At 43.3% G+C, this 18,197-nt stretch overlaps 1 protein-coding gene across 4 annotated transcripts in view; it reads left to right on the top strand.

The window, feature by feature from the left end:
- The first annotated feature begins 4,851 nt into the window (after positions 1-4,851).
- SLC27A4 (solute carrier family 27 member 4) overlaps positions 4,852-18,197 on the top strand; it is a 36,375-nt gene continuing 23,029 nt past the window's right edge. Inside the window, exon 1 of one of the 4 annotated variants that reach the window (XM_033961541.1) lies at positions 4,852-4,977. Coding sequence is in view for 1 of the 4 variants with exons in the window: in XM_033961540.1 (XP_033817431.1) it covers positions 5,274-5,301 (28 nt within the window). In the remaining 3 variants the exon portion in view is untranslated. Of the gene's footprint in view, positions 4,978-5,179; positions 5,302-5,325; positions 5,340-8,885; positions 8,894-18,197 lie in introns of those variants that run through there. The other 3 variants (XM_033961540.1, XM_033961542.1, XM_033961543.1) reach the window with 3 other exon arrangements.

The raw sequence follows: 18,197 nt of genomic DNA, 5'->3' as shown, positions 1-18,197 counted from the left end.
AGTTTGCGATTGTTCCCCGACCCCAACCTGATTCACTAACCTTCTGCCTGATCAATCTCCTACCCGATCCGATCCACCCATGCAAATGAGGGGAAATGGCATGCATAAGTAGGAAGGCATCGATTCACTAAGCAGAAGAAACACCGATTGGTTTTGCCAATCTGAAATGAAGTGACTGCTAAGGACCGACTCTCCTGCTCTCTACTGCCCTGAAATCTCAGTATCGAGGTTACAAAACAACCATCAAAATAAAACTGTACATATGCATACAAACCCCCTTTTTTATATAAAAAAGCGCATTGTGAGCCTGTGGTTTTAACCCATAGGTTTAAAGTGTGTTCTATTCAAAAAGTCTGGCTGCACAAAGTGTGTTCTGTTCCATAAGCTGACTGCACAAAGCATGTTCTGTTCCATAATCTGGCTGCACAAATTGAAATGATTCCTTTTAAAATGTCCACTCGTAGGGCCAGCAAGTAAACTGCAGCCATCCCTCCCCCTTTATTTTGACCTCGCTTGTGCGAAAAACAAGCATATGCGCAAATCGCATCTACAACCAACAAGGATAATCTGTGCATGCATCTCGATCGCTCTACAGCAATCCATGGTTAGGGCGTACAACTGATCAGATCATTTGCATGAAGAATCTGTAGTAAATCGGTTGCTCGGCAAAACTCGGCCAAAAATCGCCCAACAACGATCCAGAAAGGCGAGTTTAGTGAATATAGGCCTAAAAGAAAGAAAATTAGCAGGTAAGAACCTAATTTCTCCTTTCTCTACCGCCATCTGCTGGCCACAAATGGTCAGGATCTATTGGTGCAGGCTGGTTTAGTGGAATGATAAGGAATACTTTTATAAAGCAAAAATGTCAGATTTCTTTCAGTTCATCTCTGTGTTCAATTTAAGTCTCGGACATTTTGTCTAGTTTTATTAAACAATACATGTACAACTGTTTAATTTCAGGGACTTTGCCTAAATCACCATGGCAATCACCTAAACTGGAGCAGCTTTTAATATGTCCATTATGAAAGGAAGAACATTGCTTACAGCTTCAAATAATTTTATTGGCCTAATATGATACTAAAGTACCACCCGTGGAAAATAATTTTAAGAGTGCAATAAAAAAAAAAAATCAACCCACATTTATATTTTATAAAGAAAATTATGGCCCCCTTTTATCAAGCCACATTAGGGTTTTTTTATCGCCAGCCACTGCAGTAAAAGCTCCAATGCTCAGAAATTCTATGAGAATTGGAGCTTTTACCGCAGTGGTCAGGGATTTTTTTTTTTTAAAAACCTAATGCAGCTTGGTAAAAGGGGGCCTATGTGTTTAACTGCCTTTATACTAGAGGGTCTTACAATAATTCCCAGCAGTGCATAAATGCTCTCATATAGTTACACCTGATTCAAGGAAAATGCAGTTACATACATGTACCCTGCAATGGACACACGCTTATTTTAGAAAATAAATGGTGCTCTTTCATAAAGGGATCCTTTCAGTAAGGCACATCAATAGATTTAGCATGTACTAAATACTGTACAGCCCATTGATTACCTATAGGCTACATGACAACCCACACTAATTCATCTGTGGGCCTTAGTAAAAAGACCCCAAAGGCAGTGGAATTAAAAAGCAAAGTGAGGTTCCCCAGCACTCCCCCCACCAGTAGAAACTCATCACCTTGTTACATTAAAACAAAATGCATTTGAATGTATTCTATGACAGAAGCACAAAACATTTTTATAACTGACATAATGGGAATTTATATTTCTGGATGCCCATTTTATTACTTCAGCCCAAACCAAAAGCTACCACGCTTTTTTTTTCCCATTTGCATCTGCACTCACAGTAAAGCCCAGATATTTGTATGTATTATAAACAACATTCCTCACAGTGAAGCCCTGCTGTGAATAATCTGTTTTTCTGGAGACAAGCAGGGGATATGCAGCCACACTTGATGAAGTCCTCTGACTGAGCCTGCATGCCGGTGCTCTCCCCTAGCTAGGTAAGCTTTTGAGCTTACTGGGCATGTGCAGGAGTCCCTACACCTACAGCCCCTCCCCCTCAGTGTGTCAGTTTTGTCTCTAGCAATGAAAGGAATGAAATGAGGGGATGGATGGCGGGCAAGTGTGGCTGCATTCCCCTGCTGTCTATGGAGAACACCTGTTACAGGTAAGCAACTTTGCTTTCACCAGAGGCAAGCAGGGGATATGCAGGCATACTTGTTGGTGAGTCCCAAGTTTAACAAAGGATAAGGGTTGTTGAAAAATAAGTGTAATGCCAAGTTCGTTAGGTAGTCAGCACTTCACAGCATACAAAGAGACATACACAAGGTAATGCTTATTATACTAATTTAATTGTTACATAAATTGCATAGCAGTAATATACAAAACACAAATGAATTAGAACAACTTCACCATGATCGTAGCAACAATGCCCCTCATGGCCAGGAAATCCCCCTTTTCAGGCAGCCAATGGACTGGGTCAATCACGGGACTATCCCTTTACGGCACACCGATGGATTCCAAGTAAAGTCCCTTGCTTGCTCCTTTTATAGTCTTTTGCTAAGTGACTATCATGCCTCACTGTGCTTCTGCAGCAAAAAGCAGGCTTGGACCTTCATTAAGCCAAGATAATATTCCAGCCTACACTCTAAACCAGGGATCTCAAAGTCCCTCCTTGAGGGCTGCAATCATCGGGTTTTCAGGATTTCCCCAATAAATATGCATTGAAAGCAGTGCATGCACATAGATCTCATGCATAGTCATTGAGGAAATCATGAAAACCCGACTGGATTGCGGCCCTCAAGGAGGGACTTTGAGACCCCTATTCTAAACCAAGATAAGATTCCAGCCTACACTAGCCCCCACCTCCCCTAATGAAGTAGCCTGAGATTCACTGTTTTGTCACGTACACCAAATTCCACAAGCCAGCTTCTGGAAAATGGCTGCACAATAAGTCACAGTGCAAATAGGTTTTGTAAGACTGATTTACCAAAACAAACCTTGTGCTAAGCTCTGATCCAGGTAATGGTGCTTTGTAAAAGTATGCACTGAGAAGCAAGTTGCAGCCTTGCAAATATCTTGAATGGGAATAGATTTCAAATTCACAATTGAAAAAGCTATAGCTTGTACTTAATGAGCTCCAATTGAACCAGTAGGTTTGCTCTTATGTAGTAAAAATTAATGCATTGTGCTATCCAAGAGGAAAGAACTTTTTGATGCCAGTTTTCCTCGGGTAGCTGGATTATAGGAAATAGTTTGTTTGTATGACATAACTGATTAGTTGCTTTGAGGTTAAAAAAAAAAAGTAATGCTCTTCTGCAGTCTAGTATGTGGAGAGATTGCTCTGCTGTAGAGGAATGAAGAAGAAAAAATGATGGTAAAGTTAGTTTGGTTAGATGAAAAATTGTGACAACTTTAAGAAGGAATTTAGGATGAATTCATAGTTGTACTCTATTAGGAAAAAATTTGAAATAAAGATAATACAGGACTAGTGCTTGATGTTCACTAACTCTGCTGGCTGAAATTAAAGTTGTGGGGAATGTTGTTTATAACACATACAAATACCTGGGCTGCATTCCCCTGTTGTCTATGGAGAACACCTGTTACAGGTAAGCAACTTTGTTATGTAACCTCACCAGACACCTTTACAAATCAGGCTGTTTTCCAACCCTGCATATGGAAGGGTAGACAAGAGCACCGAGACTGGGGGATGAAGGGTTGAGAGCAGAGCAGCTAGTTTGTTTTTACTGACACCTTGTTCTCTTGCTTCTATGCTCTGCTTCTGGGTGGCTAGTTGCTAATCAAAAGAACAGATACTGTGGGGACAGAGGGTTGAAAGCAGAGCAGCTAGTTCTTACACCTTTGGGATTTTCCCCCTCTCTAAAGTCTACAGAATGACACGGGGACAAAGTTTGTCCCCATCCCTGCAAGCTCTGTCCTTATTTGCATGAGCCTCAAATACTTATGATTGTATATTTAAATATTTTTATTAATTATAAAAAGGGACAATATTCAGTACAATTGTTTATAAATCACAAATCGTCTTCCATGTCAATCTGGTTTTGTTACAGCTTTCCCAAAGTTTCAGTTGCCTATGTGTGTAGGTTTTTTTTTTTTAATATCAATGGAAAAAGAGAAACATGAAAGCAGATAAAGGCCAAATGGCCCATCTAGTCTGCCCATCAGCAGTTAACAATTATCTCTTTCTCTCGCTGAGAGATCCCATGTGCCTATCCCAGGCCCTCTTGAATTCAGACACAGTCTCTTTCTACCACCTCTTTCAGACATGCATGTAGAAAAGAACCTAAATTTGTAGTGGGTCAACAGGAAAATAGGTGACTATTAAAGGTTGGCAACGTTCCTTACTGCCAGCAAGGATGGGTGAATGTGTGTTGTAGTCGCAGTAAGATGCTTAAGCAGCTGACCACAGAATGGAAGGACATTGTAGATGGTAGGAGTCTTTTCAACAGACAAGACACAAATTATTTAACAGTAGTTCATTTATCAAAAAACAGCTTTTGCGGTTTTTGTTGGGTTTTTTTTTAATCACTCAAGTCAGTTACTAATTATCTAAGATGTGTTAAGTTTTGTACATATTAATACTAAACTAGTTTCATTTTTTTTAGTGAATGACACGGGGACAAAGTTTGTCCCTCCCTATTCCCTTGGGCGTAAGTCCCCGTGTCAGATGGGAGCTCCAAAATGAGAGAACCCATTGGAGCCACAGAACGAGGCTTGAAACGCTAAAGAACCTATTGGAGCTCCAGAAGGAGACGGAAGAGGAACAGCACTCGTTGTAGTGCTGAATATCACCCCAAAAACAAGTAACCCCAAAAGCTGCAACCCGCCAACGCCAAAAACGTCCTGCCTTCAACATTCAAAACTAGCCCAGTCTGACTGGAAACCCGCCCATTGGCAACACTGCATTGTAATTGTCGGCCGGGTCCCGCCCCCCTGGACAGGCACTGAGGAATGGTTGGTTCGAGGGATCACTGCATAGGGGGGGGGATCTTCATTACCAAGCTGACATCTTTTCCCGTTCTGCTTTCAAACTTGTTGCGGTTGCCAGCAGCGGGAGTAAGTCAAACAGACTACTGTGCTTGCAGCAGCTTGGAGCGTTCCTTCTCTGGTCCCGCCCCTTGCGCTGAAACGTCGTTTCCGTCAGGGTGGGAGGCGGCGGAGGGGAAAAAGTTGCGTCATAGGGGGTGGGGCGCTAGAGAAGGAACGTTCCGGGGCCGGTTCTAATCAGTCTGTATGAAGTGCTGCTGTTGATGACAACCCTAATTACAAGGCTTGAAGGTAGGTGCGAAGTGGGCAGTTTGAGAACGAGAGACAGGGTGGGGTGAGATACATGCTGGACGGTGGAGAGTAGGCTTTGAACGCGTGTCAAGGCTGTCATATCATGCGTGTGGTATCTATCTGGTGGAATGGGGATGAGGAACGGCTGTCTTTGGCTGTCAGTAGGAAGGGGGAGATATGATAAATCTTTAGGGTCTCTACATATCTTATAAATATGCAGGAGTTGGGCCATTTTCTAGGGAAAAAGAGACTGTGGAACTAGAAGTATGCTGAGGGTGAAAGGCGTAGACTCCGGGGTAACTTGAAAGGGTTTGTGGCTAGAAGGACTGTAAACTATACTGATCTTTCAACTTCCTTCCTGTCCTATGGTTAGATTGCATGCCTCTACTTCTCTTTTAGACAGTGTGTCCCTGACTTTTCTCTTGCTGAGGTTAAATGTCAGCAGTTCTTGTAATTTATAGGGAATTATGGTAGTATTTTAATCAGGTTTTCCATTTTGCTTTTACCTATTCAGGTCAGGATCAGATTATATTAGAAGAGGATGGGTCAGTTACTCAGGAAGTTACAGTGGACAGATTGACATGAACATTCAGTAGGGTTGCTAAGAATTACATCCCCCCCCATGCATTTATCCTTACCTTCTGAATTACGTAACCTCTTCCCCCCCCCCCCCTCATCCTATCTACCTGTAGCATAGTGTCTGACACAAATTTATTTAATTCATTTTCTCTCCCGTTCTCCCCAATGAGCTCAGAATGGGTTACAGGTTAACCTACATAATAAAAAAAAGTCAACATGCATTACAGGTTAGCATACACAACATGTGTTTTAGGTTAACATACATACTTTACAGTCAACATGGGTTTCAGTTTGCTATGCTTATGATGCAGTTAATACAGATTTCAATCTGGCATGCTTATGATAGTGTGTTTATCCTAGCTTAAGCTGTACAGTAGATTTAATTCAACATACATTTAGTATGCATTTCTTTTATTGCCCGTATGACATTGGTAAGGGGATTTGGTGAAGAGATTGATGTGATGTAACCTCTTCCCCTTACCTCCCAACTTCTAAATCGCCTAGAACCTGTACATTGATAAGTGCGATACAGAGATTCCGATTAGATCAGGTAGGTCAGAATTTCAACTAGTGATAGTTACAATTACAAGTAGGTCATTGTTTGTCTTTGTTTTGTCCCGGGAGTTGCATTAGACAATTTTGATGTGTGCTTTTACAATTACTGTTTCAGTTACTTCAGGACTTGCTCCCTATCTTGGTACAGAAATGGTTTTAGAAGTTTTCTGAACCTGAGGTAGTAGCCTATAATCTTCAGCTGCAAACTTGGGGCTAGATTTATTGGTACACTGTCAAAAGTGTATTCCGCTTTGTCAAAAGCACACACTGACAAGTGCGCAGATGAAGGTAATGGGATTTTTGGGGTGACATTATAACTGTGATGGGGGGGGAGTTTAGCGGAATTGAGTGCATTGGCATGGGCCTGAAGGAGAGCGCGATTGTAGTGTGGGGAGGTTCCCACACACACACACCCTTAGAGCAGAAAAGAGAAGCTTTGCAAGGAGAGCGGGAGTTTTACTGCAGTGGGGGGGAGTCCCCCCACCCCCCTCAACAGGAGTGGTGTTGGGGGGAGTGCCCCCAAACCCTCCCTCAGAGCGCAAATGGGCAGGCCTGGAAGAGGGTACAACGCAGTGCGCATTTGGCCTGTGCACAAATGTCGACATTCCATTTGTCCGGCGCACATTTGATGGGCCACCGATTTATTATTGTGAGTTAATATGATTTAGCATGTTATTTAATGTAAGTGCCATTATGGGTAGGGTTACCATATGGCTCCAGAAAAAGGAGGACGGATTGACTCATCCGGGTTTTGCTTCCATTGAAAGCAATGGAAGTAAAACCTGGATATCTCAATCCGTCCTCCTTTTTCTGGAGTTAAATGGTAACCCTAATTATGGGGCTTGTTTATATACATCACTTGCAATATTGTTAGTAAATGACAACTGTAGATTCCCTCACTATCTGATTTGTAACATTTAGAAAGGCAAGCAATTATTGTTTCCTTTTATGTTTGGTGCAGAACTGCATTTAAGTCTCTTATCTTAATGCTTTACATTGAAGCTTTAGAAACATTCTTTGCATTTTAATACCTGGTGTTGGGGGTCACCTTTCATTCTGGGGTAGGGGTGGGAATAGGAGGGTTGATAGTAATGTGTGTGGAATTGCTTTAATTGTATTTATATTTTATTCATTCATTACAATGTTATAATTAAAATTAAAACAATGGGGGGAAGGGAGAGAGGGGTGAATAGGGGCAAGGGAAGGGGGTAGGAAACAGGGGGAGTGTATAGAGGTATGTAATGGGTAATATGGAAATTTATTTTGAAGGAATGATAGACATTTGTTTGAAAATTAATATTGTGAATATAAATATAATGACTGTTTTATTGTATTATATTATTTTATATTTATTGGATTCCTTCAATAAAATGTTATTAATTAAATCTCTTATCATTTGGTAAATGTTCTAAGGCAGGGGTGCCCACACTTTTTGGGCTTGCGAGCTACTTTTAAAATGACCAAGTCAAAATGATCTACCAACAATAAAATTTTAAAAAAAACACAACGCACACTGTACGCATAGAAAATGTTAATTATCATTCCTATTCCAGGGTTTTTCAAAGAGGTCAAAGCAGATGACTCTATGCACTATCACCTCAGTAACAACCATACAAAAATAGACAAATATACCCCCCTCCCTTTTTACTAAACCACGATAGCAGTTTTTAGAGCGCAGGGAGCTGCGCTGAATGCCCAGCGCTGCTCTCGACGCTCATAGGCTCCCTGCGCTAAAAAACTCTATTGCGGTTTAGTAAAAGGGGACCTTAGTGTAAAATATAGACAGCAGATATAAATTGAGACACATTTCGATCACTAAATTTAAAATAAAATCATTTTTCCCACCTTGTCTGGTGATTTCATGAGTCTCTGGTTGCACTTTCTTCTTCTGACTGTGCATACAATCTTTCTTCCCTTCTTTTAGTCTGTATGCTTCCTCTCCTCCACACCTCATTCCCTCCCCCAACTTTTCCTTCCTCTCTCCCTGCCCTTTCTTTCTCTCTGCCTCCCTTTCCTTTTTTTCTGTTTCTCTTCTTTCCTTCTGTCTCCCTGCCTGCCCTTTTTCTTTCTTTCTTTCTCCCTGCCCTCCCCCAAGACACTGCCACTGCCATCGGGGACCCAAACTGTCATCGGGGACCAGGACCCAAACCGCCACCAATAACAGGCCCGAAAGCCGACGCCAATAACACGCCCAAAAGCCGACGCCGCCCCAACCTCTCCCTGCTTCGGCCGACCAGCATCGCGAGGAACTGTTGGGGGAAATGCTGCCGGGTCCTGCCTTCGCGGAAACAGAAAGTAGGCAGGACCCGGCAGCAAGAAGAGGAAATGCTTCATTTACTTGTCTCCCGCCTTAGCCCGTAGCGAACGCTTGCTTCAGGGCTCTCAACATGTGCGTGCCGGCTTCCCTTCTCTCCCCCCTCCCCCCGGACATAACTTCCGGTTTCGGAGGGAAGAGAAGGTAAGCCGGAACGCACACGTTAGAGCCACGGAGCATAAGTTCGCTACGGGCTGAAATCTCCAAGCCGGTTTTTTGGGTATTTTTTTAAAATGTTCAGCAGCGGCAGATGACAGCTGGGTGGACCACCCAGCTAAAAGGCCCTAGGGAGAATACTGGAGAGGAAGGCTGATCGGCCCGTAGATCAGGACGGCAACACGAGTGCGATCGACTCGAGTTGCCTTCCTGAGCTACTGGTCGATCGCGATCGACGCGTTGGGCACCCCTGTTCTAAGGGGTATGTATGTCTGTGGTTCTGAATCAGAAAAATATTGACCTGGTCCTGGACTGATGGGGTTTAGGATCAATGATGTTCCTTTGCAAGAAGACCTTATTGTAAATGTTAAAAAGAGAGATGTTATCTTAGGCTAAAGTTAGTATCCCCACAAACACAACTAAGGTACCTCAAATGCAAATGATGGTTTACTGTAAATAATATGGAGGGAGAGCATTTACCATGCCAAGAACTAGGTGACAACTCAAAACTGAGCAGCAGTCTCAGAATGGGGCAGAGATTGGGACCCATCACTCACCCATCCTGGTGCCCTATACATCATCTGGCAGTATGACACGCACTATGCTTCTGGACTTGCTCTTGTAATTCATAGAACAGTGCCTTCCACAACCAACACAGGAGACATAAACCACCCAACCCTGGGACCTCTGCACTTCCACACCAAGACACACTTTCTCTCCCTCCCCAACACACACTTTCTCTCCCTCCCCCCACAACACCACCACCATCTGAATGTCTTCATTGGAGGGAAAGTCACCAAAACCCCACTCCCCCCCCCATTTATATCAACCAATCTTTTCACCAAACCACCATCATTTGACAATGATAGAAAGCTGGTTCAGCCCACCTTGGGTTTCTGAGAATTCCTATTCCATTGAAATGGGATATCAAAATTCACCAGGCATCCTGTTAACCTTCATTGCCCCCATCACAACTAGCTTCTCCTCCAGAGGACCTAACCTACCCCAGATTTGTGCTGATATTCCTACTGGATATATTGCTGGTGGACACACCAGATCCTTGAAACAAAGACCTGGGAATTCCCAAAGTCAGTAGTCGCATCTATGTTCTGTTGGACAGCTATGACACAGGTTGGCAGACATCTTTCTTCAGACAACCAGCATCAAGAAAGCTGGGCACAAAGTACCATGTACATTCTGCCCTTGGGTTTCAGGGCTGTACTAAATATTTGTATGTGATTCAATTTAGCCTCAAACAGTATCACAAATACATGTAGTATTTGGCTGAGTACTAGCTTACTAGTTATTGCTGTTTTTTAAATTTTAACTATATTTCAGTGAGAGTTTTCTCAAACCTTTAAAAAAAACTATCAAGATCATTGATAAGGTCAGCTTATAAACACCTGTTTGATGTATTTTCCTTTCAAATCGTCAGGTTGGAGGCATAGAGATCATCAACTTTTTTTAATGTGATTGGTCCTAGAACAATAGAGATATTCATGCTGTGGGACAATTTAAGAACTGTGAAAACCTTTGTTTCAATAGACATATGGACTTGGAGTAAAATGAGGCATTTTAAACAGCGGAGTTTGACATGTTCTTGAAGATGTGTAGAGATTAATGTAGTACTGCTATGTCAGACGTTGTGGCACTGTAGTTTTTGTGTATGCTTATAATGTATAGATTATGTAGAATACAAATGTTATAATAAATAAGAATATAGAAGTCCACCAGCTATGAAAAAAAAAATTTTATCCACTGTGATCCCAAGATCTCTCATGAGGAAAGAGACTTATGTCGGCTAATTTATCAAGTGTAACACAGATTTGGCTTCACTCATTTAAAAAAAAAAAATAATAATTTTGTGCCTGTAAAGCAGTGGTCTCAAACTTGCGGCCCAGGGGCCACATGCGGCCCGCCAGTTACTATTATGAGGCCCTCAGTATGTTTATCATAATCACAAAAGTAAAATAAAGCAGTCTCTTGATTATATGTCTCTTTAGCTATAAATGACAATATTATTATTAAGACTTAGCCAAAAGGAAAGATTTATAAACTATAAAGAGTTTTACCTCATGCAAAATTGTCATTTCTTTAATAAGACATTAACTATTTTTTCTGAGGCCCTCCAAGTACCTACAAATCCAAACTGTGGCCCTGCAAAGGGTTTGAGTTTGAGACCACTGCTGTAAAGTATGTTGGTAAGACAAAGTTACAGAACAGGGGAGAACATGAAGGAAGAGAGGAGGTACTCTACATAACTCATTTCTCTATATAGGGAGTCGTTTTAAAAGTCTTTTGCACACATGAAACTGTGATTTATGTGCAGCTTGTTAAAATTGCCCAGACTGAGGTAGCATAGACAAAAAACTGTGAATGAATTTTTAAAAGCTGTGGGATAAGCACAAGAGAATTCAATCCAAGCATTGAATGCTCCAGCTGAAAACAGCAGATTGGCAGTTACAATACTAACCACCTTACTCAGTAGACTGAGGGAACCACTTTTGATCTTTATCTGCTATCATTTACTATGTTACCCTAGGCTGGTCAAAGTGCACACACTATGCCCTGTTGTGTAAACCTGTGGCAAGTACTGCTATTTTCAGGGTCAGAGTTGCTCTGAGGTTTAAACTTGAATTGCATACTCAATCTGCATAAATCTGAGAAGACGGACACTTTCAAAACAATTTGTGTATACTAACTTACAGCTAGCTGTAAATCTAATCTAATCAGGATTTCTTAATCGCTCTCTTCCAGTCTAGGTTCAAGGCGATTTACAGGATAAGAAATCCATGGGGAAATTTACAATATAAAGATGAAGACGGTAATGCTATTATAGGGGAAATAAGAGCCCGAGAGCTGGTCTTGATGGACAAAAATAATACGGGTCCGGAAGTCCCGTGTTGTCACCTATCGAGGCCTTCCTGGGTATAGGTCAATTGCCGTGTGAGGGGGTGGGGGGACACAGATTGGTGAAAAGTTTCCCACAGCAGGGAATTTGAATTGATTGGCTGGAGGACAGGTGTGAGGGATGCTGGTGAGGGGGGAGGGGAGGGGGAATAAGAGCCGGGACTGCTGAGGAGCAGGAGCTTTTTCTGCCCCTCAGCAGTCTTTTCCCTCCCACCCATCCCTTCTGGGAGGGTTATGGTTGATCCAGTGGGAGCTAAGGATGCCATGAGGTGGTGATCCCGAGCTACCAGTTGCTGGGCTCATCCAGCAATGAGCGGCAGGCTGGTAGGAAGCTCTGCGAGCGGATGACATTGGGTTGGGCGACCCTGGGAAAGGATACATGGAGATACATGCCATCCCCCAGATCTTAGCTGGCATGGTGGGATCAGGGGGTGCAGATTGTGTGGCTGTGTGGAACTAGAGAACCTTTGTTTTGGTAGTGTTTAATTTTAGTTTGTTGGAGATTGCCCAGGAGTATATTTTTTTCATTGCTTTTGGAGGCTTTATTGGTAGAGTCTCTTGTGTTGGTATGTAGCGGGATGAGGAGGAATATGTCATCCGTGTAGGACTTGCCTTTTTTTGATGACAGAATTGTACCAGAAACAAAGCTACGAATGGTGTAAAACTTACAATGTCCATTATTGCCAGACATTCCATAATGTCTCATGCGTACAAATGAAACAGAATACTTTAAAAGTCTTGTAACACAGAGAACATGGTCATTTTTTGATCTCTTGAATGAAGGAGGATCAATAAAAGTGAAAATATTCCTGAAGAAACTTCTACAGAGTGGACTGACAATCCAGTTTTCAAGGAACTTTGGAATTGGGTATCCAAACTGATTGTTAATGATGTAACAAAACAAGGGATAAGCCACATTGAAAAATACAACAATACTTTGACAAAAGATGAAGAACAGAAGCAATTTGTTCTTCGGCTAGTGGCCAGCCACCAAACAACGTTTCTTTCTGCATCAAAGGAAGCTCTTATGTTATAGACCGTTGATTATTTGTTGAGTGCACAAGAATTACAATACACTTCTCCCGCCGTATCCACGGTGGTTAGGGGCACACCGGCCCGCGAATATTAAAAAAACGCAAATAATATTCAGGCCGGTTCTGCCCCTAACCCCTGCTCCCCCCCCCCAGCTATTTTACGTTCAAATCTATTTTATTAAGCAACAGTAAACACAACAGCAATAACAACCATAGGATGCACTTTCATCAAACACCCGTAGAAGACTGGACTCTTATGTCCCCTCCGGACCCACCATACCCCCCCCCCCCACGACAAAGAAGCCCCTACCCCCCACCCACCCCTCCCCATCCCCCCACTGATACAGAAAAACTCGTAAGCAGGGAACAGCAGAAACACCTAGAAGCACAGTTTCAGAGGTGGAGTCTATTCAAGACCCGGCTACGACTCTCAGGAGTCAAAATGTTCAAATATGGAGTCCAAGTGTGAACAAAGTCTCTGCTCCGGCGTCGAGAAGAACGAGCCAAACGGGCCTCCCAACCCATAAGTTCATGAAGGCGATTCCTCCAGTACCAGAATGAAGGTGGTTCAGAAGACAGCCAGCAACACAAGATACATTTCTTCCCCAAAATAAAACATTTACTAAGAAATAATTTTTCATAAGAAGTGTACATGTATAAGAATGAGAAATGGGCAAACAGCATAGACTGCACGGAGACTGGCACAGGGGTCCGCAACAAGCTCTGTAAAAAGGAGGCCATGTCCGTCCAGAAGGTCTGAATCCCCTCACAACTCCAAATACCATGAAAGTAAGAATTTACCTCCACCGAACAGCGGATGCATAACTGAGTATCAATACAACCCATATGGTAAGCCTGACTCTGGGAAGCATAGGCCCGCAGGACAGTTCGAAAGTGACATTCACGTAACTCAGCACTATGTACCAAGCCCGCAGTTCGATTCAGGGTTTTTAACAAGAAATTGTCCCCCAAGTCCCTACCCAAGTCCCGCTGCCATGCCTCCAAAATACTGGGGAAAACCCTAGGCGGGCAAAGAGCCAGAATCCGGCCATGCAAAGCAGATATAGAGACCCTGGTATCAGGATCTGCAGCCAAAAGAGTGCAGAGCTGGGTCCCAAAATCCCCCTGCAAGGAAGTCCCCTGGAGGGAAGCCACATAGTGACTGAGTTGACAATAAGCAAATGGAAGGCCAATCTCAGGGACCCCCCTCCCCGCCAACTCAGCATAAGGTAAGAGAGACCCATCATCCCGCAGAACATGCCGCAACTGTTCCACCCCCCGCGCCCTCCAGCGACCGAACACGGAAGGGAAAGCTAAATTCCCCGCCAACGGTAGAAATACACTAGAATGAGAGTCCTGATTCCACAACCGAAGGATTTGATGCCACACTGTCCACAAGGACCGAAACAAAATACTACGCCTACAGGGTCGCGGCAGTTTAGACAACGGGGCATGGAGGAGATACAAGAGATGAAGAGGATAGAAATGATCCCGCTCCAGAGAAAGATCCGTATAAAAAGTGGTACCCAACACCCAATCACTAAGATAGAAACATAGAAAAATGACGGCAGAAAAGGGCCATAGCCCATCAAGTCTGCCCACTATATAAACCCTCCCCAAACTGCCCTCCAAGGGTCAACCGTAGGTGGCATCACCTCTATACTACCCCCGTAGAGATCCGACGTGGGCATCCCATTTTGTCTTAAAATCATGTATGCTGCTGGCCACGATCACCTGCTCCGGAAGCTCATTCCAATGGTCTACCACTCTTTCTGTGAAGAAGTACTTTCTGGTATCCCCATGAAATTTCCCGCCCCTTGGGAAGCTCTGCACTAAGCTCTGACTGCCTGTAATGTGGTCTGGAAAAAATAATGTAGCAGAATGTCATTTGCATTTGCAAATGGAGCAAGCTTTTGTTTTGTGGAGAAACTTGGTAAGTGTGCACACATAGGTAACCTAAGTTCCAGCACTAAGTCCAGACTTGCTCTCCCAGAGCCAAAAATGTCTAGAAGACTTTCTGATCATGCCCAAATGTTCTGCTATTGCAGAGCTGGGAAGCTACTCTGTTCTAGGAGATTATAAACAAGTCTTGCTACCTGCAGCACTTATTTCAGTGGGGGAAATCCAGGACAAGTGTCAGGTTGCTTTTGGATGTAAGCTGAAAACTAGGAGTGGCCAAAGTGTGTCACTACTGGAACTTGGGGCTAGATTCACTAAGGCCACCGATCGTGTCTCGACCACTTTTGTGACCCAATTTTACTCCGACCTGATTCACTAGACCTCTGTGCTGATCCTGTCCGCACCTGATCCGTGTATGCAAATGAGGGAAATGGCATGCAAATGTAGGAAGTATGTGATTCACTAAACTAAAGAAGGCACACTGACTGGGCTGGCTGATCCAAAAACAAGCGACTGATGAGGACCAGTCGCTTGAGCAAAAGCCCTGCTCTCTGCCCCGATTAATATTGGAAACCAGAGGATAGATTGCTTAAAATTGGTGGTTTGACTCTATCATGTGCTACTATTCAAAAAGTTATGAGTTTCAAAGTAATGAGGAGTTTCTTCTACCTTCCCCCACCCATCAGATTTTTTATTTTTTCTCCTGCTTACTGCCCTTCTCTCTTCTCTGCCCCGAAAAATAATGCTGGCTGGCCTGCTCGATTCTCCTGCTTGCCGCCCTGCTCCGCTCTCTTCTCTGCTCCGAAACATAATGCTGGCTGCCCCACAGCACAAGCCCGTGGTTTTAACCAGCGGGTTATAACCACGGGCTTGCGAGTAAAAAAAAAAAAAAATTCAAAAAATAAAAAATCAGTTCATGGATTTAAAAAAAAAAAAAACCGAATGCGCAGACCATCTACAGGCACAGAAGATGGTCTGTGCATGCATCAGGATCGCTCACTAGCGATCGTGTAGTCAGTGGGGGTGTCCCTCTGATCGCCCCCATTAGCATGCTGACCTGTTGTAGATCATTTGGCCTGCCGCGAATCGTCCCCGGATTGGAATCGGGCATGTTAGTGAATCAGGCCCTTGGTGACTTGGCAGCTCTGCTTGTGTGTGTTCTTCCCTGAGTCTATTTAATCCGCCCATGAATGCAGATGAATTCTGCTCTTGTCATACTCCTTTAGTAAAGATTGTGTCTCTCTCTGTCATTAGTGGCAATTTTAGAAGGTAATGACTCCAGAGCTAATGTGAAGTGCATAGGAGACGAGGGATATCTCTGCCTTGTACCCTAACCTACCCAGAAGAAATTGATCAGAAATCTCCCTGTTCTTAACTGCCTTCATTCTGTCTTGAAAGTTTTAGTAAGTTGCCTCAGATGTCAAGCCTTTGATCTGCATCCTGTGACTTGTCCCCCCCACCCCTTGGTGGTGCAGGGACCACTGATTAAGATCCCTTGATTTAATGTCTATTTTATTGTAAATTTTCCTATCAACTGCAAGCAGGGGTCATGGATTTGCTATACTTTTCTATGGTACAACCAAAGTGGTTTGCATATTATATGCAGCTACTTTTTATATCCCTAATGGGCTCACAATCTAAGTTTTGGTACCTGTGGTGTACCATAATATTGTTTTTTGATTGGGCCAGTACTTTTGATTAACACTGCCTCAGAAAATGACAGTGTGTTTACTTCACAATCCCATCTGGCCTTGCATTTTACCTTTAGTCCAGCCATAAAGATAAGGAAGCAGGGGAGGGGCTTTAGTGGAACTCTGATTCTAAGAGTCCCTGAGGTAGGGGGTTATAATCTCCAGCCGGGTTGGCCTCTGGAGGGATGTGGGAACATGTACAGAGATTCATTACAGGCCTATTTGACAATTTCCCAGAAGAATATGCAACGATTGCGAATAGTACAAAATGCGGCAGGCAGGCTGATTTTTAGGTTGAAGAAATATGATCACGTAACACCCTCTTATAGAGTACTTTTTTCTCCAGAATTCTACTGTTCAACGGTTCCCCCTTCTGCATCTATTCCTTTCTCTCCTTTCTTCTACCTTCCAAAGTATTTAGATCAATGCTGTCTTGTTAAAATGTTTATTTTTATTTTTCCTCTATCTCTACTTTTCACTTCTCTATTACCCTCCAGGTACTTTAGTTAGATTGTGAGCCTTCGGGACAGTAAGGGAATTTTTCAAGTACCTTTCTTATTTCTAATCTTAATGTATATTTTCTGTAAACCGCTTAGAACCTAACGGATGTAGCGGTATATAAGAAATAAATTACATTACATTACATTACTTCATTGGCTGCCAATGGAGGCGCGGGTGAAGTTTAAGTTTGGTTGCTTCTGTTTTAAGGCTTTGTTTGGTTTAGCTCCCAAATATATAAAATCGGGAAAGATTCCGGAAGACTGGAAGATTGCGAATGTTATGCCGATCTTCAAAAAAGGTTAGAGGGGAGATCTGGGAAACTAGAGACCGGTGAGTCTGACCTCGGTACCAGGAAAGATGGTAGAGGCGCTGATAAAGGACCGCATCATTGATCATCTTGACGGACACGGTCTGATGAGGACCAGCCAGCACGGTTTCAGCAAAGGCAGATCTTGTTTGACGAACTTGCTGCACTTCTTCGAGGGAGTAAACAGGCAGATAAACAAGGGCGACCCGGTCGACATTGTATATCTGGATTTTCAGAAGGCGTTCAACAAGGTTCCACATGAACGACTACTTCTGAAAATTGCGAGCCATGGAATCAAGGTTGAAATATGCCCATGGATCAAAAACTGTCTGGAGCATAGGAAACAGAGAGTGGGGGTAAATGGACAATACTCGGACTGGAAGAGTGTCATCAGTGGGGTGCCGCAGGGCTCGGTGCTTGGACCCGTGCTCTTCAACATCTTTATAAACGATCTGGACATTAGTACGACGAGTGAGGTGATTAAATTTGCGGATGATACAAAGTTATTTAGAGTAGTGAAGACACGGGGGGATTGCGAAGATCTGCAACGTGACATAATCAAGCTCGAGAAATGAGGTTTAACATGGATAAGTGTAAGGTGATGCATGTTGGTAACAAAAATCTCATGCACGAATACAGGATGTCCGGGGCGGTATTTGGAGAGACCTCTCAGGAAAGAGACTTGGGAGTTCTGATCAACAAGTCGATGAAGCCATCTGCGCAATGTGCGGCGGCGGCAAGAAAGGCGATCAGAATGCTAGGAATGATAAAGAAGGGAATCACGAACAAATCAGAGAAGGTTATCATGCTGCTGTACCGGGCCATGGTGCGCCTTCACCTGGAGTACTGCGTCCAGCACTGGTCGCCATACATGAAGAAGGAGACAGTAATGCTTGAAAAGGTCCAGAGAAGAGTGACTAAAATGGTTAAGGGACTGGAGGAGTTACCGT

The sequence above is a fragment of the Geotrypetes seraphini genome, chromosome 10, assembly GCF_902459505.1.
Source record: "Geotrypetes seraphini chromosome 10, aGeoSer1.1, whole genome shotgun sequence".
Taxonomy (NCBI): domain Eukaryota; kingdom Metazoa; phylum Chordata; class Amphibia; order Gymnophiona; family Dermophiidae; genus Geotrypetes; species Geotrypetes seraphini.
This window is presented reverse-complemented; position numbering and strand designations above follow the sequence as displayed.